This window comes from Astatotilapia calliptera, chromosome 10, assembly GCF_964374335.1.
Source record: "Astatotilapia calliptera chromosome 10, fAstCal68.1, whole genome shotgun sequence".
Classification (NCBI taxonomy): domain Eukaryota; kingdom Metazoa; phylum Chordata; class Actinopteri; order Cichliformes; family Cichlidae; genus Astatotilapia; species Astatotilapia calliptera.
Window position 1 is genome coordinate 23,968,640 of NC_137431.1, and position 22,969 is coordinate 23,991,608.

General features: G+C 37.6%; 2 protein-coding genes across 2 annotated transcripts in view; both read left to right on the top strand.

Annotated features, from left to right (window-relative positions):
* The first annotated feature begins 3,506 nt into the window (after positions 1–3,506).
* Positions 3,507–8,552, top strand: slc22a5 (solute carrier family 22 member 5). The gene is made up of 10 exons (XM_026183126.2): positions 3,507–4,043; positions 4,136–4,239; positions 4,783–4,937; positions 5,035–5,206; positions 5,325–5,451; positions 6,400–6,488; positions 6,644–6,858; positions 6,945–7,127; positions 7,397–7,532; positions 7,791–8,552. The coding sequence occupies exons 1-10, from the start codon at positions 3,654–3,656 to the stop codon at positions 7,843–7,845; spliced, it is 1,626 nt and encodes a 541-aa protein (XP_026038911.1). The 5' UTR covers positions 3,507–3,653; the 3' UTR covers positions 7,846–8,552.
* A 5,747-nt stretch (positions 8,553–14,299) lies between these two features.
* Positions 14,300–22,969, top strand: part of slc22a4 (solute carrier family 22 member 4) — a 36,198-nt gene continuing 27,528 nt past the window's right edge. The window contains exons 1-10 of the mRNA XM_026182362.2: positions 14,300–14,728; positions 16,056–16,159; positions 16,233–16,387; positions 16,760–16,931; positions 17,873–17,999; positions 18,246–18,346; positions 18,449–18,663; positions 19,545–19,727; positions 20,286–20,421; positions 20,529–22,767. Of these exons, the coding sequence (XP_026038147.1) occupies positions 14,300–14,728; positions 16,056–16,159; positions 16,233–16,387; positions 16,760–16,931; positions 17,873–17,999; positions 18,246–18,346; positions 18,449–18,663; positions 19,545–19,727; positions 20,286–20,421; positions 20,529–20,610 (1,704 nt within the window). The 3' untranslated portion in view covers positions 20,611–22,767. The remainder of the gene's footprint in view (positions 14,729–16,055; positions 16,160–16,232; positions 16,388–16,759; positions 16,932–17,872; positions 18,000–18,245; positions 18,347–18,448; positions 18,664–19,544; positions 19,728–20,285; positions 20,422–20,528; positions 22,768–22,969) is intronic.

Here is a 22,969-nt window from a genome sequence, read left to right on the forward strand (position 1 = left end):
ATTCCTTACTTTAGTCTTGCCATACAGAATGCACTCTGGACTCTTTAATTATCGTAATGACACGTATGAGAAATTATCTTTAGTCCAAGGCCAGATAACGATGCGCGGTATTCTCTTTGGTTATAGTTCCCTAAAGTCTTCCCTCCCCAAAGACCAGACACCTTTTTTGTTGTACTGTGTCTTTCTCCTGAATCGAACTGCCACAAAAAGACCATGAAGTCGAACACTCATAATTTCCTAAACATGACTGATTACGTAAGCATTATGACCCTTGTTCAACATTTTAGGTAACAGACTTATAGAAGGTGGATACCACTAGATCAGCAAATACGGTTCCAGCCACCACTCACTTACATTCCAGCTTAAATTGTACACATTGTTCTACATTAGTACCAAAAACCAATGAAGAATGAACACCGTGTATCAGAATGTCTGTCAATTATTAAAATTAAATGAAAAAAAATTACAGCTAGATAGAGGGTAAATGAGGGGGGGGGGGGGGGGGGAGCGCATTGCTCTTGTAATTTTCCCTCTGCTCAAAGAGTAGGATAGTCTTACCGCCATATCTAACTGTCACATGCATGTAATCCCAGCCTCTGCATTTACTGATTGTGTAAAACATGATCTCCTCAATGAAAACCTGCTTGCCGGTAAAGCTTGGGTTAATGATTGTGTACACTGCTTTACGCATTTGTTGTAAAAAAAAAAAAAAAAAAAAAAGACAAGGAATATGCTGTTTTTCACCCAAGCATTAACAAGGAAATCATGCAGGCTGACACTGGAGACACATGCTCTTCATTAACATCGGTGACATTAATTGTTTATGAATTAGATTAGAAAAAGCCAGCAGTATATTTACTATTATACATGATACATGTTTTAAAAGCCTTATTTGATGTTGCATAAGTGTTTGTGTTTTCCAGGCTTTATTAAGTAGAAACATAACTGTTCATTGCAATGTTTCAAATGCATGTTGCTGTTTAATCTATGTGGTCTTTTCAACATGTGTGACCTGAGGAGCTGTAAGTCCCTTTGTTAGAGCTGTTAAGCAAGACTCTTTATTCCACCTGCTGCTGGACTCTCACGTGATTGTTACAACTTGATATGTTTTTAAATGTTGTTATGCACTTAGAAGGAAACTTGTCTGTAGACAGTAAATAATTTCAGCTTTAAATTTTCATCTATAGATGAGTATTTTCACTTTGGGAAACGATTTATCTGTATACTTTTGATCTTTTTTTATGTATACAGGGGAACCCCGACTTACGAATACCCCATGTCACGAAAAATTCAAGTTACGAAGGCGCTGAACGGCAATATTTCTGCCCGTGTAATAAAATCTGCTGGCTCTGATTGGCTAAGCCTACAATCCCCACAATGCCTTCCGAATCATGTGACAACCCCTTGCCTTTCGTAATTGCGCTTCGCTGTTCCACTTGAACGACGTATTGTTGTTCTAGTTAGCAATTAGCCTATAGCCTATCGTTCAGCATCGCCTTACTCAAAAGGCGCGATGGGTGCTTCGACTTACGAAAATTTTCGACTTACGAAAGACCCTCGGGAACGAATTAATTTTTTAAGTCGGGGTTCCACTGTATAATGAATAAAGACCAAACAACCTTTCTTATGTGGCCTGAATTGAGTAAGTGGTTAAGAAATTGAAGACTGGCCCAGCTGGAATATTCATTATTATTTTCTTGTACTTTATTTACTGTCTTCACAATATATTGTTTCACATCTTAGTTTGGTTTCTATGCATGTCAAATATACAGCATTTGGTTCAGAGACAGCCAATCAAAAGATCCAGTTCAACCCACTGGGGGACTAAACAAAGTGTTTTTCAAAGAACTTCACTGTCAGTAATGATTTGTCCAATAGGATCGTGCAGTCCTATTAAGACTGGCAAGCTGTCTGATGGATGCACATATTATATTGGCTATATTTTCATCCAAACTCAAAGTCTATATCATTGTTAATATTCAGACTCGCTGCTGAAAAATAATAAGGATGTTGGTTCTGTGCCACGGCAAGGATATTGCCGTTCAGCGCCTTCGTAACTTGAATTTTTCGTGACATAGGGTATTCGCAAGTTTGAGACGAGGTGCCGACTTGTATTCATACAGGTTATACAGCAGTTTTAACAGTCTGACCCGTTAAGGATCAAACTGGGTTGTGTGTGGCCTATGAACAAAGATAGGTTTACTGACCTAATTTCTGAATGCATTGACTCAACAACATGCTGAAAACATTTCTCAGAGTTTTTGTTGCATATTAAAATGCTGTCATGCCTTGGCTGCAGAATCGTTGGCTGCACAACCATAATACACGTCCTATTCAACAACATCTCAAAGGTGCTCTATTGGATTGTGATCTGGTGACACTGGAGGCCACTTGAGTACGGTGAAGCCAGTTTGAAATGATTTGAGCTTTGAGCGTGTTATCCTGCTGGAAGCAGCCACCAGATGATGGATACATTATCGTCATAAAGACAGCAATTCTCTGTAAACCCTGGAGATGTTTGCATGGGAAAATCCCAATAGATCAACGGTTTCTGAAATACTCAGATCAGCCTCTTTGGCACCACCAACCATGCCATGTTCACAGTAAAAGAAAACACTTAGAGTTTGATCATCAGCGGTTTGTCAGTAGTGAGTGTACATTAGATGGATATCAGCAGCTTTAGCTCTAAAATTAATTACGATAATGCAGGTGGTGCAATTCTTAGATGAGCTAAAAACATACAAAATTAATCACTAAAAATTGTTTAAAAAGAAAAAGCACTCTCTGCACGATCTGGGTTTTTGTTCTTAGAGTATAAAGATTTTGCCTGTAGGTTTTGTAATTTTTTTACTTTAATCATTCCTCTTTATTTATTTATAAAGAGGAATTTATTTATTTATTTATTTATTTATTTATTTATTTATTTATTTATATATTTTATGTCTTATTAAAAATGCAATTGAACTTAAGCTGCAATACAGGACCCCAATCAGTCTCCAAACCATGTACATGATGTAAAAGTGGCTAAATATAAAAATCTGTAGTAAATTTACAAAAGCATGATCAATAGGTGCACACAAAAAATCTTTAATCTACATGAAGTCATGTCTGCCTTAACAGAGTTTCTTAAAATAGTCCAGTGAGAGACCTAATTCTTCTTAGCAACATTTAGAGTACAGGCACGTGGACTTCTTGGGAGTATTTAATAGAGTGGAATGTTGTTTAGAGGAAATTTCCACAGTAGTGAGGGGGCTGGGTGAGGGGGCTGGGTAACTATGAAGCTTCTGGTTATTCTTACTTACAGTAAATCAAATCCAATCAAATTACCGCATGAGCTGTCTGTCATTCTTTAATATTCGATTCATTTTCTGCCTTGACTGCTTATAAGAATAGAGGATCAACAAGAAGTTTCACATTGCGATGAAAATTTATCCTTTAGAAAGGAGGTTTAAAACTCAGCACTTAAATTTAAAGTTGAACTCCGTCCCACCAAGAGACCGGCTCACTCTGCCTGACAAAGAGCTCAGCTCTAACACTCTGACACTAAGCTGAAGAGTTTAAGAAGAAAGCCAGCTCTGAAGAATTTTACAAGACTTTGCCTTTTTCCCTTCAGAGCAGGGAGGTATTTTTTGTAATATACTTATATATAAAGAATGGGAGATTATGATGACGATACAGCATTTCTTGGACAGAGCGGTCCTTACTTCTGGACCACATTCTTTCTCCTAAATGTTGTTTTTGTGTCAACCGGATTCAACGGGCTTTACATTGTCTTTGTTGGAGCAGCTCCGAAACACCACTGTTTGATTCCAGACGTCAACCTGACCGAGGAGTGGAGAGATGCCATCATTCCCTTTACGATAGTGGATGGTGAGGAAGTTCAGAGCCAGTGCAGCAGATATAAGATAGACGTGGTTAGAAATCTTTCTGCACAAGGATATATTCCTGGAAGAGAAGTTAACCTGACAACCCTGGAGCAGGAGGGATGTTTAGATGGATGGAATTACAGCAAAGAAATCTACCAATCCACTATAGTCACTGAGGTCAGTATTATATTATTATGATTACTAACATGAAATTCCAGTTTTGAAAGCTTTAAGCTGTCTTTTTATTATGTAATTCGCATCTTTTACAGTGGGACCTTGTTTGTGACAACCAATGGAAAGTTCCATTTGCATCCTCGAGTCTATTTGTGGGATATCTCATTGGGTCCCTAGTCTCAGGACAGCTTTCAGACAGGTACTTTACTCCTAATTATCCTTTTTCTACTTACCCTGAATCCACCCTGTATAATTATACCTACATTGACTTAATTATAAGACATTTTCTGTCATTTACTATATACTACAAGTCTGTTAGTTTCTCTAAATCAAGTCTGTTCATACAGTGCTGATTACAGTAGTGTCTGAAAAATAAATAGCTGGCAAATGACACTGATTTCGGAATAGTTAAAAAAAAAACCTATAGCCACACTATATAGTGGAATTAATGACAGCAGCCCCATCTGCTGTTATAAGAGGGATGGTGCTAACACACGGGCTAATATAGTTTTGTATTTAACATAAATTTTTATTTCCTTATTCAGTTTCTAATGTTTCCAATTTCGGTTCATTTCCAAAGAGGGTTTGTTCATTTAGCTGTGATGTTTGTTTGTTTTTTTAAACCTTAACTGTAGCTATTTGATTGCATTTCCTCACCAAAAGAAAACAAACCACATGCATTTATAAATGCTCTGTATCTGTGAATAAATATCTGCGATATATACGATTCCTTTCTAATCAGGTTTGGAAGGAAGAAGGTTGTTTTTATGTCTCTTGGGGTCCAGTGTCTCTCCGTCCTGCTTCAGTCCTTTTCTCATTCGTGGAGGATGTTCTGCATCATGTACCTCTGGGTTGGAGCCTCTCAGATATCCCTCTACATTTCTGCATTTGTTCTAGGTTTGAAATATAATTTAAACATGTGTTTGGTATGATTCCTCTGTCTGCCTTCAGTAACAAGCTTGTCACTAACGATTTATGATTTCATCTTGGATAGGAACTGAGGTTTTGAGTAAAACTATGCGTGTGCTGTTCACAACTCTCGGAGCCTTCCTTTTCTACTGCATTGGGTACATGACACTTCCTTGGATTGCATACGGCATCAGAGAATGGAGGACTCTGGTTGCAGTTCTGTCAACAACCTCTCTGATAAACTTTCCTCTGTGGTGGTATGTTTTTTATGATATCCAGTGATTTTTATTCCAATATTCATGCATAAATGCAAAGTCAATTACACTGTCAATAACTGTGAAGAAAATAGACTCTAAAACTATGTTGGTTGGGCAGGTTTATCCCAGAGTCTCCTCGATGGCTGATGACTCAGGGGAGAGTCAAAGAGGCCGAGGCCATTGTCAGAGAAGCTGCAAGTAAAAATAAAGTTCAGGCACCACCTGTAATCTTTAAAGAATCTGAGGTGAGGTTCATTCATTGTTATTAATATTAGTATTAATATATGCATTTGTCTAACATTCAGGTCCATATCTAGTATTTTCTAAAAATGGAAAAACAAATTTAGGGTTACATTTCTGGAAATTTGACACACAGAATGAGCCACAACATTAAAACCACTGACAGATGAAACAAATAGCATTTGTCTTCTCATTCCAATGCATTATTTTGCCGGAAAAACCTTGGGTCTTGGCATTCTTGTGCATGTTACTTTAACATGTATCACCCACCTAAATGCTGTTGCAGACCCACTCCCCACATCGTAGCAACACTCTCTGACGGCACCGGCCTCCCTCTGCAGGACAGTGCACCATGCCACACTGCCAAACCTGCTTAGGGGGGTACCACAAAGAGCCCAAAGTGTTGACCCAGATCTGAGTCCGATCAGATATGTGGGATGCAGCGGAACAAGCCAGATCTACAGATGTCCAACCCTGGAACCCAAAGGATCCACCGCTAATGTCCCAGTGCCAGACATCACATTCAGGCCTTCAAGGGTCAGAGCTGTTTTATTGGCATGAGGGGCACCTGCACAATGCTACATAGGTGGTTTCAATGTTGTGGCTGACAGGTGTACGCTGGTAGTTTTAATATTCACAAACTAAATGTAAAAATGTGACTCTAGAGGCCACATTGAATATTTTAGTCATTTACATTTTTTTGCCCCATAATGTTTTATTATAAGTTGCTTTCTTGAATAGAAATCTAGTGCTAGTGTTTGGAATTAAGAATCATTCCTCAGATTACTATAAGATTAAAATACAGTACAATCTCACCCATTCATATCCACATAATGCTTTTTCCTTGGACAAAGCCCACATATAATCTGCTTATGATATACTGACAATAGTCTATGTACAAAAGTAGAAGTTCAAATCACATAAATTATATTCTGTCTCCATTTAACACCCAGGAATTGCCTCTTTTCAAGACATATACCATGCTTGATATTCTGAAATCCAAGAATCTGAGATGTATCACACTGATGTGTCTCCTTTTATGGTACGTTTTATGGTTGCTTTCACCTTTTTCTGACATTTTAGGTTTTTGTAATTCAGCAAAAATAGTCAGTGTGAACAGATGGCTGACTTGACCTTTATATAATAACACAAATATTGGTAAATAATGACACTGTACTTTTCTTTTTGTATTTTCAGGATGGCAATAAACATTGGGTATTTTGGTTTATCGCTGAACACCTCCAACCTCAGTGGCAACCCATTTGTGAACTGTTTTTTGTCTGCTACAACCGAAGTCCCCGCTTACATAGTCTCTACGTGGCTGCTAAAAACATGTCCCAGAAGAGTGCTCCTTTCATTGTTCCTTATCATTGGAGGAGGAGTTCTTCTGCTCATCCAGTTCATCCCTGACAGTAAGGTTTCCCTTCTTACAAAGTAAAGCTCTAATATCATGAAACCAAAAAACAATTAAGTCTCTCTCTATTTCTTCTCTCCTCAGCCCTTCACAATGTTGCTCTGGCATTAGAAATGACTGGAAAGTTTGGCTTCACTATGGCCTTCAGCATCGTGTACATCTACACTGCTGAGATTTACCCCACAGTACTCAGGAATATTGGCATGGGGATGTGCTCCTCAGCTGCACGTGTTGGCAGTATCACAGCACCTTATGTCATTTTTTTAGGTACACAGATGTTAGATATCTCACACAGACACTGCATTGGCTTAGTCATACAATGATATAGCGTAGGTACCTAAAAAACCAGCACAGAAAAACAGCAGTGGTATGTAAAAATATTAAATAGTCAGGTAAAAGTATGTCTTGCAGCATCTCATGTAAACTTGAAGTAAACATAGATTTGTAGATGCTTAACATTTCATGAGGTTATACATTTAGGTATCTAAAAGTATGCCATTTTCTAAAGTTGACTTTTGTTCCTTTATTATTTCTAGGTACGTATAATAAAGTTCTGCCTTATATTTTAATGGGAAGTCTCACAATTGCTTCCTCTGTGGTTAACCTCTTCCTTCCGGAGACCCTTCATAAAGATCTTCCGGAAACCGTGGAGCAGATGCAAAAATGTCAGGGGTGAGGGCAGTTCACGCATCACATGTAGATATGATCAAAGTGCTAAATGTCTCACATGTGGGCTGTAGAACACATCAGAACTTGATTTTAGTATTTGTCAATGCATAATTTCTGAGAACACTTAGATTGATTGACTTCCTGATAAGGTGATGTGCATGTTGTAAAAGGGCAATATATTTTTTTATGCTACATACCTTCAAATGTGAAGAAATAGAAAATAACATTTTTCTCTTTTTTTCACTTTTTTTGTAATTTCAGGCTTTGCAGTGGACCAAAAGAAGAAGAAATGCATAACAAATGCAGCAATAGTTAACCCACCCATACCATGTGAGGCCCATTCTGATGGGCAAGCTCTTTCTCTTTAGTTTATTTGATGTTAAGCGTCTTTTGCGTGAAAGTGACCATCTGAAATCCCAAAATAAAATCCCACAAGCATGCTAAGATTGTGAATTCAAGAATTCCTATAAGTATTTAGACATATTGAAAATAAAAACATTATTCATTTTTTACGGAATTGAATGGTCACAAAATTCAAGTAAAAAATTAACATTTGAACCCTATTAGCGCACAGTTCTGGTTTTGTGTTTTAACAGCTAATACCACATTTAACATCATTGTCTATTTTATTGTTTTTACTGCCAGTGAAAAGTTTGATTTACTGTAATAAAAAGCATCATGCTACCATACTAATAAAGAAAAGGGTACAGTCAGCAGGTCTTAAGCTTAGTTAACATAAAATCTGGAAATGGCTAGCAGTTTGCTTGATTATGTCCAAAGGTATCAAACTTCACCTGCCAGCATATCTGAAGCTTACTAATTAACTTGTAATATCTTGTTTGTTTAAGAGAAGACAGAGCAAGGAGTTCTGGGATACCCCAACCCCCAATATTGAAATGGGGAGACTTGAAACCATTTAAGTGTTACAAATCTTTGACTGAATCAATGCACAAGATGTTAATAGATTACATGTTTGTTTTACTGTTTTTTCAAATAAATTGTCATTGAATATTTGTTGTTAAATGTTGTTTGTTTATTTTTACGTCTTTTTTAAATATATGCTCTCTATTAATTTGTTGGGCCACTTCAAGCTGTTTTGAAATGAGAAATATAAACCACATATTGATACATACCACTTGTTCTACAATACTGTGATTATGAATTGCTATAAAATGCAGCGAAGAAATCAGAGGTTAACGGGAGATGGAACCAAGCAGTGCTGTTAACAATGGTGTCTCTCTAAGCTGTCATATGCTCCAAGCCTATTTAGTGAATTCTGTCATAACTGTATCAAGATAAATTCCTCTTGAGTTGCTGTCCCACATTAAGCTTTTGAAGCTCTAGCTTTAGCTTTAGCTTTGGAAATGTCTCAGCTGTCATTATGTAAAATGTATTAAAAACCTGTATGAAACACAAATAGAAGAGACCTAAAAAATGACACTTTACATAACTATCTGACCTCCTAGATTAAATGAGCTATATATAAATTCTGAGCTCTAAGTACTAAGAAAACGTTTTGCTTTAAATGTTAAGAAATTTAGTCACAAAATGGACAGCATAAAAATCATGACACCTTCGCAACTGGCCATCAGTATCCTCCTGAACAGATTTTTTTGGCACCTTTTATTTTATGTAATTGAATGATTGCACAAAGTACATTACTGATCTAATAACTAGAAATTCTAACTTAACCCTTTAAGACCTACCATAGAACCAAGTCCGCCAGAGCTTATAGTATATTTTTACATGCTGTGGAGCCATTTTTTGGAGCACTTCAAGTTGCTATACATCAATACAACCATTATAGCCCACATTTTAATAATATGTCTGCATTAAGTGCATAGTAATTACGTAAATTGCAAAAAAAGTTTTGCAAAAAAAAGTTTTAAATCGTTTTTGATTTTTTAACATATATTTCTAGTTAGAGAAATGTAAGAGGCTTATCTCTCAAAACTGTAAATACAAAAAAGTTGCACAAACTAGTTTCCCACCAAAGGAAATTTATTTTAAGTGTCTTCATAGTTTTATTTTTGAGATACACCAATTTTCATATACTGCAGGAAAAACAAAAAAATATATTATAGTGCAAATTTGCAAAATAACAGCATATGCATCAAAATAAAATATTTCCAGCAGTGCAATATGAGTCCTAAGCATCCCAGAAACGACACAGAAAGTCATAAATTCAAACATAACTTTTAAAAACACAAGTATAGGCTCATAAGGCCACGATGGTAAAAAACTACATTTCCGCAAAATAACGTCACTTCCGGTTTCGGGCAGGTCATGCCGGACATGTGATAGGAAAACCTCCTGTGTTGTACCAGTGCCAAAGACTTCACGCGTCAAGGACCTCAACAGCTATGGGCCGGTGGCTCTGACATCCCACCTGATGAAGACCGTGGAGCGGCTGGTCCTGGCTCAGCTTCAGCACCTGGTGAGCTCATCACTGGACCCACTTCAGTTTGCCTACCAGCCTGGCATTGGAGCGGATGATGCCGTCATTCACCTCCTACAGAGGGCCCGGTGGCTCCAGTGTCCGGCAGCCTCGCCTCTGTCAATGCGCCCCAGGGTGGCTGTGGCTACAGTGTAGCTTGCCATCACCAGTGTGTGAATGTGTGTGTGAATGGGTGGATGACTGGATGTGTAAAGCGCTTTGGGGTCCTTAGGGACTAGTAAAGCGCTGTACAAATACAGGCCATTTACCATTTTACATCGTTCCCTCGCTCACCTGGAGACCGCTGGAAGCACTGTGAGAATCAGGTTCTTTGATTTCTCCAGTGCCTTCAATACTATTCTTCCCTCGGTCCTGAAGGACAAGCTGGAGAACTCAGGAGTGGACCATCACCTCACTACCTGAATTCTGGACTACCTCACCGACAGACCACAGTATGGGAGAACTCAGGGCTGTGTGTCGGACAGGGTCGTCTGCAGTACGGGGGCCCCACAGGGAACGGTTCTGGCTCTGTTCCGCTTCACCATCTACACTGCAGACTTCTCCCACAACTCCACCCAGTGCTTCCTGCAGAAGTTCTCTGATGACTCTGCAATAGTCGGCCTCATCACTGATGGGGACGACAAGGAGTACAGAGGACTGACCCAAGACTTTGTGGACTGGTGCCAGCTGAACTACCTCCAGATCAACGCCAGTAAAACCAAGAAGCTGGTGGTAGACCTCCGCAGGCACAAACATCCTCCACTGCAACCACTGAACATCCAAGGTATGGACATTGAGGCTGTGGACAGCTACAGGTACCTTGGTGTTCATCCGAACAACAAACTGGACTGGACTCATAACTCAGACGCCCAGGAAAGGGCAGAGCAGGCTGTACCTGCTGCGGAGACTCAGGTCGTTTGGAGTAGAGGGCCCACTCCTTTACTCAGTTGTATACAGCATTTGTATTCTATTTTATCCTATTGTATATTTTATTCTATTTATTCTACTGTATATAGTATTTTATTCTATTCTGTACAGTTGTGTACAGTATTTTATTCTTATTGTATTCTAATTTTGCTATATAACTTTTGCACTGTCCACTTCCTGCTGTGACAAAACAAATTTCCCACGTGTGGGACTAATAAAGGTTATCTTATCTTATCTTATCTTATCTTATCTTTAGAGAAACTATAATTGTCAAGGCAGCATCAAGATATTTTCCAGGGAAACTGGTTGTGACTTGATGCTTAAGAAGGTTAGATGATGCAACAAATCAGTTACACTGAAGTCAATCAGCAACAAGATGGTTGAATAATATTTAAAAAATCAACGTGTATGGTCGTGGCTGTAACTCAGGAGGTTGAACTGGTCATCCGGTAACTGGAAGGCTGGTAGTTTGAGCACAAAGTTTTGATGTCAAAGCATCTTTGGGAAAGTTAATGAACCCCAAGTTGGCATCTGAAATGTTAATGTTCAATAGAAAGCATTTGGTTGTAAAAAATAAAAAGTGCTTGTTTGAATGGGTGTCAACGCATGAATGAGACATGTTGTATAAAACACGTTGATGCTCCAGTAGAACAGAAATACTGTATAAGATCCAGTCAATTTTTCCATTTACTAAATAAAGGTAACACCATCATATGAAATTAATAAGCGATGGTGATGGCTTAATTTGTGACTGTTTTAAAGTGATTTTAAAGTAAACTTTAACATCCAATTTAAGTTTTTCTTTGATGTGTCCAGGTCATCGTTTGGTTACATTGATATTGTCAGATATTGTAGTTATATTGTTAGTATTGTTGTCTTCCCATTGGCTGCTCTCTCAGGGAAGCGTAAAGGCCATTCTGGAAGAAGCTGTTAAGAAGAATAAAGTAAGAGGCCCCTCAGAGGCTATTTCGACCCAAGCTGAAATAAGAGTCTTGGAAATATGTTGTTTGTTTGAATATGTGATCTTCACAATCTGCAAAGGTGCTAAAAAGGTCAAAGGTTCTAAAAACTAGATGAAAGATAATTTAATTATGATGTCGTTTCATTGGCTTGGCCTTTTTATCATCTGGAAGTAATATAGCAGAAGAGGCTAGAAAAGGCTGTAGGAGGGCTTTGTGACTTTTTTTTTTTTTTTTTTTTTTTTGGTTAAACAAATATTTCTATAAACAAATATTAAATATAAATATTTTTGTTCCCGGTGAATATGAAAAGTATTTGGTTAAGACTTGCTTACACCAAGAGACTCGAGTTCCTGTTGTCTGTTGGCTCAGGTTTGCATTTCAGGTTAGCCTGTTTGTGTTAGGTCACTCATTATATCACTTTGTACCATGTGTGCAGAAGTCGTGTTTCATTTACAGATCTAGGATCCAAAGTTTAACTACAGTTTCATCTTGTTGTTTTCCTCCCCACACCTTGAAGATTTGTTGTCTATGAAGAAAAAAACATTACATTTCTGTGGTATGTGTACAGTTTCCACATATAATGTGAAAAGTATTAAAACCAAGAGATGAAAATGTAAACTTTAGTCATATGCATGAGCTAGATACAGTACAAACGTTTGGTTATTTAAGTCTCGAAACTGCACCTAATTCGTTTGATATTTGGTTGTGTATTTTGCATTTCCAGTCTTACAATTTTACTCTGAAGTCTCTACACTGTAAAATCTAATTATTTCCAAGAACTTCAAAAAATAATGTAAAACTCATTGCCTCAAAAAAAAACTAAGCTTTGTAATTGAAATAACTAAATTAGGGTAACTCATTCGTTATGAGTATCTGTCTTAGCAGGATCGCTGTCATCATCATTAACTACTACACTTCAACCCCTAACACATCAAACCAGCATGTCAACCATTACTTAAGCTGCTTCTCATCTGCTGAGGGAGGTTCCAGCTTACAGAAGTGTCTTGGTACTGCTTCAGTAATGCTCCAGAACCTTCTCCGAGTCTTCAGCTCTCCTCCTCCATCCTGATCCTCTGTGTCCACGCCATCCCAAGAGGTAATGCTTCAGAAAAATGCATTGCTAGATCATCGTGTTCCAAAGACCCTATTTTCTTAACTTAATAAACAGCATACTCACTCTTGGCTTGCATTGTGATTTTACTTACTGTTCCCGACCCATGTATCTACGCCTTCCTTCGTTCGCATGCAAGTGATGCCTTGGGTGCACATTATCAGATTTGCTTGGTGCCCCGGTTAAAGTGGCACCATCTCTTAGCTAACCTTTGGTAGCCCACTCTACAGAGAGAGTATGTGCAACCTGTTCAATTTGCTTCAAAAGCAAGGCTCGTTCCTGCCTTCAGCTCTTTTGCAACCACTCCTGTCAGCCACCTCTGTATTCCAACTGCATTCCCTCACACATTTTCTCAGACAGACAGACATTCCCAATTTATATATTGTTTTTGCGTGAAGTACTAGGCACAAAAGTTAGCTTGTTCTCAGGATTCTAGTTCAACAATCAAAAAGAAAGGGCTAATCGGGAGCTTAAAGCTGCCCTGTGCTGTATCACTACCTCAATCCCTCCTTCTGAAGGCCCCATGGTCCTTAGGTTAAGTATGCTCACTAACCGCCTCACCATTTGAAGCTTCATTGGGATGTCAACCGTCTTTGCTTCCAGTCCAGGAGGGGGAGACTGTGGTGCTCTCTTTACAACATCCCCAGCATCATTAACACATCAGCTGTCTATCTCAAGCTTCCAACATCTTTTAAGATCCAGCCTACTTTTTATGTTTCCCAAATGAAACCTTTTCTTCCAGCCCTTTTTGCATGCTGGCCCATCAGCATGTACCCGCCCAGGTAGTGGACAATAAACCTGGTTACATGGTTCACAGGTTTTTGGGCATTCAAAGATAAGGTCCCACCTCAATCCTTTGCAATATTCTCTTTGTAATGAAAATAAATAATTCTGAAATATTCTGAAATAATCCAATTTATTAAGTCATGGTATCTGTTCTATTTCAAAAGTTCTATTTTACTTGTTTTTGTTTTGAAATTTTATTCTGTGCACAGTATTTGGTATGTCTAATTTACCTAACCTACTGTGAAGAAAACATCAAAGTCATTGAAAATATTAAAATCTAAATAAAATACTTTTCAAAATCTTGTGTAACTGTGGTCATAATGCGCTAGTCTCCACAGCTACAGGATATTCACTTGTTTAGCACAACAAAACATGTGCTAAAGCTCAAATAGTGTTGTAAAAAAAACTTTATGTAACTGTGTAACCTCCCATATCAGGTGAGGCATATAAAACCTGAGCTCAGCTTTACAGTTCACAACCTCTGAAATCTCTTAGACCAATAGTGCTCATCCGATCTTCTGGCTATTCAGCACTGACTCTTTTAAGTATGAAGGATTTTGGTGAAGTAACGAATACGGTAAAAATCAGAGACTATGACACCATCACAGCTTTTCTTGGATCTTGGGGACCCTTTCAGCTCAGGATTTTTTTAGCACTGGCCATAAGCATTCTCCCAAATGGATTTATTGGCGGCTATATAGTATTCATAGGTGCTATTCCATCTCACGAATGCTATATTCCTGAAAACTACAACATCAGCGAGATGTGGAAAAACGTGACAATCCCATTGGAAACTGTTAGTGGCAATGCAAAGCGGAGTTCCTGTTCAAGGCTTAACTTGGATGTGGTCAGGAACTACTCTCAGAACAATATTATCCCAAATGTCGATGTGAACGTTAGTGAAATACCTTGGGAGAGTTGTATAGATGGGTGGTTACACAGCAAAAGCATCTACCAGTCAACTATTGTTACCGAGGTGAGAAATTTGTCATGATTTTATTTAGCATCATAGATTTATCTAGAACATGCATGCACAAGGTATAGCATTGATCTGCCAATCTAGTAACTAGAAAGTCTTATCAGTGTTACCAGATGTGCTTTTAAGTGAAGTGCCTGGCATGGAGCTGGATGTGAAGAATTTCAGACAAGATGGTTTTACATAGACTTTTCCATGACATGATTAAGCTATTATGCAAAGTAAAACTAATTCATGTAAACTGCTAAACTATGGCAGCCCACCAGGTACAACAACAACAGGTCAAAATGCCAAACTTTAATTTTCTACTCTTATACACAGGGTTCATGGTGTGTGATATTATTATTAATGGGAAATTAAGCAGCAACTAGAAGTCGAGCAAGTAATTATTTGTACATTAGTGCCGTAAAAAAACAAACACAAATGCTTGTTAAGATATAATCTTGCTTAAAGATGACTGTTTCAAGAATTATGCAGACTGAAAGAAGTCACACAAACACTTGAATTTACTCAGCAACCAGCAGCATCCTGCATCATGTTTTTAATGTTACTGTCAATTAAAGTTGCATTACAGTTACAATGGATTTAAGATTAATGCTCTTTAGTTTATTAGTCCTTTTCATCTTATTCAAACATCTCTCTCATGCCACAGGTGAGGATTTTGACTTACATTTTTTATAAAGTTTGACAGTTCCTTGTTTTCCCCAGTGATTGCAAAGCATTCAAGCATCAAAACAACATCAAACCACAATGTTTCCTCTACATCATGCAAATAAAAAGACTAAAACAATAACTATCCTAACATAAACTGATTTTTTCTCACTTTCTATCAGTATATGTGTATATGAGTTAAAAGTAGGTGTTTTACAAATTGTACGTGTGATTAAATTCTCCCCGTACTGGGGAGATTAACTGATAGTTATTATGAAAAATTAATGAAGTTATTGGTGTTGTTGCACAAACAATTACCTGGAACTATTAAAAAATAAAAGTTGTTCTACCTGTGGGAGAGTTACTCTTACTTTACATATTCAGAAGTCATAGATACTGTGAGTTCTTATTCTATTCTTGTCTTCAACTAGTTACTGAGAATTCCAGTCAGTAAAATATCAGCATATCATGAAAACATCCTCCAAGATGTAGCCCATGCAGGACCCCGTTGCCTACAGTGGGATTTCAGAACTTATCACCATATTACCTTAGATTTATAACCTACCACTAATTTAAATTGTGATCTGAGTCACCTGTCATTTCTTTATTGGTTGACAGATTTGCAGATGTATACCACAAATTGTAAGTGAGTGAAAACGATGTACTGATTTTGCAGTGGGACTTGGTTTGTGAGAATGCATACAAACTTCCACTCACCAGCTCCATTTATTATGTTGGTGTGCTACTGGGAGCGTTGATCTCAGGTCTGGTGTCCGACAGGTCTGTACTCCACACAACAATGTTTGAACAGTATTTGTGTTGATCTAGTCTACTAGACTGTGTTTCCTTACAGATACGGAAGGAGACCAATACTCTTTATCATGATGCTGCTTCAAACTGTATCAATCACAGCACAGATATTCTCCCCGAGCTGGGAGATTTTCACCTTCATTTTCTTTTTGGTGGGTGCTGGGGGATTCTCCAACTACATCATTGCATTTGTGCTAGGTATGTTTTCCTAATAAGGAATGAGATTTTTTATGCTGCACAGACATTAAGTAATTTTGTCTGTGCATGAAGTACAAGTCAATTGCTTGGATGTACAATAAAATTTAGGAAGCCCTAAATGAAAGAATAAAGAAATCAAGAAATAAGCAAACATAATTCCTAACTGTTATATAGACATACTATGTATCACTTATGCACAACTCTTGTTACAACCTCAAAAACTACATATGAATTGTGCTTCATGCCAGACCGTAATGGTTTATCTGATTTGATAAGTAAGACAGTAAGACAGACTGCACTAATGCTCAGTTTCAGAACTTTCCTTGTAACAATATTACAAATTTTCCAAAATGTTGTTTTTGACATTTACAGGTTCAGAAATTCTAAGCCCAAAAACCAGAGTGGCGTTTTGTTCTCTTGGAGTTTTTATGGGCTCAGCAATGGGGTACATGGCAATGCCTGGAGCAGCCTACTTCCTCCGGGAATGGCAGTTGCTGCTGATTCCAATGGCTGCCTGTGGATTGATCTACATCCCTCTGTGGTGGTGAGACTTTTTCATTTGTTGCATTATGGCTTGTGTCCTGAAAGTTGTTTTCAACTCAAGAAAAAGATATAATTTTTTATTGAAGGGTAATACATTAATTTATAGTTCAAGATAGCAAAACACCAGCTTTTACTTCATAGTTTGTTTGTTTAAGGTTAAATACAGTAGGGGGTAACACTGTCATTTTCACTGTTATAAACCATATGTTTGGAACAGTGTATATTTTCATTGCCAGTATTAAAACTGTCTAATTTATAGAAAAAATGTTGCATACTCTTTGTTTCATTTTTCCACTTAACTTGTCAAAAACATTAATCCCCTAAGAGAAAAGGTTCATTTTACCAGATTTAGCTAATAGCTAATTTTCATCTTGAAAGGCCAATAAGTAAAATATCAACTCAACTGAAAACATCCTCCAAGCTGTAGCCCAGGCCAGCTGGATGTTTCTCCGGTTAGTTTGTTAAACTCTGACTCCAAAATATGTCAGCATATTAGAAATTTACAGCCTTATATGGTAAACAGACCCAAAATTTGCAACGTGATCTGAATTCCTTGTCAGTCATGTTGATCACTTGTTTTGTTTTTTATGAATGGTGTGCTGCCTTGAACTGTGGGACATGATCATCTGCTTTCTTTTTGTGAAGGATAGTCCAGCATATTCTACACTAGATGGGCAAATAGTGAAATCACTGAAGCACTTTTCCTGAACATTTATACAGATCAATCAGCTCTTGTCATGGCTGCCATTCAGATACTGGGTCATTTCACTACTTTAGGATCGTTCCTAAACAAAAACAACTATTCAACCTCAACCAACAAACAGCTAACTCAACAAGATGTTTTGGCAGGGATGTCGTCAATGTCTTGCTTTACTATCAGATTAATGATCAAGTTTGTGTTTCTCTGAAAATATTATGTTGCCACTGTGTTTGTCTGCTCAGGATAGTCCCAGAGTCTCCTCGCTGGCTGATCTCTCAAGGAAGAGTAAACGAGGCTGAAGCAATCCTGAAGCACGCTGCAAAGCTGAACAAAGTAGAGCCGCCACAGGCAATTTTTACACAAGCTGAGGTAAGTGCATCAGCAAGTTGGTGATTTTAAATCAGAGTGTGTTTTGAGAAATGTGCATTAGGTTAGAATAAAACTAAAACCTTTGACATTTGCACCATGATTATGCTTGTCTCTTGGCTTAGGTTTGCATTTCAAGTTAGCCTATTTTTCTTTATAAAAATTCATTATATGGCTTTATAGCACATATGCAGAAGTCTGCAGGTCCAGGATCCAAAGTTTAACCACTTTGTCTGTTTTTTGCCACAGATTGAAGATGCGCTCACAATGAAGGAGGAGAAGCAAAACATTTTGGTCATTGTGAAAAGCTGCAATATATTCTCTATTACACTGATATGTTCACTTCTGTGGTACATCTAGAATTTGCTCATATGATTTAGGAGATTAAAAGATTTAAACCAAAATAATTGCTTGTTATGTCAAATTAAGTTTTGCTTTGAATTTCTGTGCAGGATCATCATCACCATCAGCTACTATGCTTTAGTCCTCAACACTTCCAACCTGAACGGTGACCCTTACATAAACAGCTTCTTGTCTGCTGTCGTAGAAGTTCCAGCTTACATAATTGCCTTGGTACTGCTTAAGTACTGCTCCAGGCGCTTCTGCCAGTCTTCCACGCTCTTTCTCGGGGGTGTCATGATCCTCTGTGTCCACCTCATTCCAATAGGTAATGATTAAAGTGTTACAAGCAAGTCACTTGTTAATGAGTTCACACTGTGGATGAACAAATGTTTGCACTTCGTCCTCAGAAAATGTAACAGGAACAAAACCCCATTTACTTACCTTGATAAAATAAAAATGTATTCAGAATGCATGTGACGTGTTATTTGACCAAGTTGAATACTTTTAGCTTCCGCTGTGACCAAATCGGACATGGGTCTAAAGGGCATTACAGACTGAGCGCGTGCAAAAAGAAACACAAAGTTCTAAATTTTCCAAATGCATTTTCACCAGAAAATGCACTGAGACAAAATAGGGCAGTTGAGCAGTTTTAGCACTTGTTGACAGAGTTGGAACCACATCTGAGGAGGCAGAGAAATAATTTCAGAGGGCCATTGACCCGGAGCAGTGTCTACTGTAGCTGTTCGTCTGATGTAAAATGGTATTTTTTAGTATTTGTATACTCGGTAACAGTGTCCGTTTTAAGTTACAATTGCACCTGTTGCCAGATGCAGTGGCCTGACTGGTCAGAGCTATTTATTTGGAACTGACAAAAAGTTTTTTGTTCATTAAACTAAATCCTGGCAAATCGTCAAGTGAAGTTCTGCAGTCGGTGAGAATTAGAACAGATATTTTAACGTGCAAAATATTTGGACCGATCTAATGCATTGTGTGTAAAGGCCTTAAGTGCAGTCTCTTTAGCATGGCTGCATTGTTTAAAAGTGCATATTAATCGACTGCTCATGAATATTTAGCACTAGCACAGCTCGAATGATTAAGTAAGGTATATTTAGCTACATGAGGAAGTTAGAAACAACACTTAGTTATGTGCATCTCTTTTGACTTTTTAGGTTGTGCTGTAATGTTAAATGTTTTTTACTTCCATAGGTTTACCAGGTGTGGCTGTTTTTCTTGAGATGTTGGGAAAGTTTGGCATCACATCAGCATTCTGTGTGGTGTATGCTGTCACATCAGAGCTGTTCCCCACAGTTATCAGAAACACAGCAATGGGGATTTGCTCCATGGCTGCACGGATTGGGACCATCATCTCCCCATTTATTATTTACTTAGGTAGGATTTTTTGTTTGTTTTACTTCTTCAGGCATTTGGCTTTTACCAGGATTATTTTTAACAAAGTATTTAAAGTTAGCTGGCTTATTATTATTATGGCTTAGTACCTTTTATTACATAGTAATGCTACTGTCAATACTATTCTGTCTTTCCAATTCCATTCAATTCATTTCACAACAACAGTTGTCTCAATTGTAAGGCAAAGACTCCACAATAACACAGAGAAAAAGTCTTAACAACTTATAGTAAAAAATCCCAAAGTTTTGCCCTTATTCTCTCCAATTTGTCTGCTTAACAATGCTACCAGTTCAGCTGGAACTCTGGAAAATTAAGCACATTTTTCAGTTCATAATTTTGTTTACATTCTATTTATTTATGTATTTATTGATGTTTTTGTTTTTCAGACTTGAAGTTGTATTAAAAGGTCAAGGTTTATGTTCTTTAACAAGAAAAAAATTAACTTTTGCTTATTTCTTCTTCTTTTTATTTTACTAGCAACAGATAGTCTGTTTTTGTTTTGATGTCCTTATCATTTTATTTTGCATTTTCTATTTGCAGGACAAGAATTCAAGGCACTCCCCTACATACTAATGGGAGTTCTAGCAATATGTGGTGCTGTCTTATGTTTGTTGTTGCCTGAAACAAATGGAAAAATCTTGCCAGAGACTATATCACAAATGCCACAGATATGCAGGTACGTTTAGGCATTAATATATCTACAATCTTTATGTTTAATACCTATTTTGTCACAGTTAAAAATTTTATGTCCCACTGTTGCTAAATGACACCTTGTTGTTCTAGCAGGAGAAAAGGAGAAAAGGAAAAGGAGGCTGAAAATGAAGCGACTCCATCTGTTTGCCAGCTCAAAGAATCTAAATTATAGTTTGGCTTCTCTATGTTTTTATTTTTTGGTTTGTTTGTTGTTTTTTGTTTTTCAGATATTCAGTTGCTGCAGAACATCATGAAGCAGCATGACGTTCTGCAGTTAAACAGCATGTTATACATTTTAAACCTTCTTTTCAGTATTTTTGTGTTTTATGTCTTTTATTTTGAACTATTTTGTAACGGTACTGTATTTGTTTGTTTAGCTTACTTGTGTTATTGTGATGTTTCTTGTCATCAGCAGATGTAGCCACCTCTAGAAATTTAGGAAATTTGCTGGTGTGGAGCATTCAGATATGTCTCCATCCTGAGTCCCAATGGACTTCAAATACATCTCTCACCACCTGCAACAGGCAGCGTGCAGAATATGCAGCACAATGCACACTTCTCCAAAATCCTCTGTCTATGTGGCAAATAATGGTAACGTGTTATTACAAAATAAATAGTTTAGAATTAAAATACATTTCCTGGCGGTGTGGTTTCTACAGTTACACACATTTTTGACATAAAAGAACTCCCCACCTTCTTCAGATATCAGTGGGGTTGCGTGTTAGGAGTGTCAGTATGGGGACAGCCAAGCCTGAGCCAAAGGTTCAATCTCTTTATTTGTCCTGGAAACAAGTCAACTGATACAGAAAAAATGATTTAATATACATATATAAAGCCCTTAGAATCATCACTGCATTACTCCCTCATGTGGAGGCCCAGGAGAAAGCTTCTTCTATTTAGTAACACATCAAAAGAATGAAGGTGTTGCAATTACCGGGTCAATGTCCAGACCTCGACCTGATTAAAATGGTGTTTCTGGATCTCAGGGACAGCTCTGCATAAATGAATGTGCACAAACCTTATTTAAAGCAATGCTTAAATGCAATGTAGTATTGCTGACAGGTAACACTATTCACCTACTGAAATTCTTCCAGCTGCTTCTATCCTTTGAGTTGCCTGATTTTAATCACTCTAAAATGTCTTTTGCCATGGCTTAAATCCTCCTACTGTACAACTGACTGCTCTGGTGGGTAAAACATTACTTAAGGTGCTGTTGTGGTGCCAAAAGCTGTATTTAGACATCTGAACCTGAGCTAGGCAGAGAGGAGAGGTGACTTGGAGGACTTCTGCTGGGTAGACCTGGTAATGCAAGAGGAGATGAAATAAACACAAAGCATCACTGGTGTATCCTTTTTTTAAAATAATAATAATAATAATAATTATTATTATTATTATTATTATTATTATTATTATTATTATTCACTGCGTTTTACATCTGCACAAAAAAGCTGAGCTTTCTGTGATGTAATAAATAGTTTCCCCAACTTCTGTATGACCTTTCTTTCAATTCCGTTTTTGTGATGACAGAAAAATAGTGCTAATATTCTGTCTCTCTGGACCCTGTACGAACTATTTAATTGTGGTAAATGGGTGGGATAACTGATTGATTTTTTTTTTTTTTTTTTTTTTTTTGCTACTTAAAGACAAAGCCACCTAGACTAAGATGAGTCTATTTTACTATTTTTAATAATTTAGGTTCCACGGGTAAGAGCAGTGTGAACAGGGACATGGATATTTAATAAAGTATCATTTTAATTCACCCTCACTATAATCAGATAATACATAGGTATCTCTGAATAAGACATAAAAAATGTGCGTGCTTTCACCAGCGCTTGGAGGCAACGAACAAAAACAAAAGATCCAGGAAACCTTGGTGTCGCAGCAGTAGGCTATTATTACTGCGACAATGAGACGCCTAGGCTACGTGGGGCTGTGTGAGGACACAGTGTGTGATGTAAGATGCTTGTACATATTTTTGTTGACACATTTCATCGTTGACATTAGTTAACTGCTAATTAATTATTTTGTGCGCGTCTTTTAAAAGGCCGCGGTGTTGGCTAGAGTTTTATGCGTTTTTTAAATAAGCGTTTTGTTTTTTGTTTTTTTAAAATGAAGCGTCATCAGTTTCCGGGGAAAGTCCGCCAGCATTTCGCTTTCAATTCAGATGCGACGGCACGATTTAAATGTAAACCAGTGTAATTGTTTTACATTTTATTACAAAACGTAAAAATAATTAATATCGACTGGACTGTTTGTATATAAGAAGCTGGATTCGGGAAGCTGCAAGAACAAAACTGACCACAGCGATGAACGCAAATCGGAGTTACTGGTAAGTCTTGCGTAGGAATTGTGCCTGAAGGGCCGAGCAAAGTAAAAGTGAAACCGAACACACAAGCTAACTGCTTCATTCTTTGCTCAAATCCACTCGAGCTTTAATTCATATATGGATGGATTTTTTTTTCATCTTTTATGCGGAATATATTGATGGAGGCACATGTTGAGGTGAGTTTTTTCTTTTAATCTGCATACTC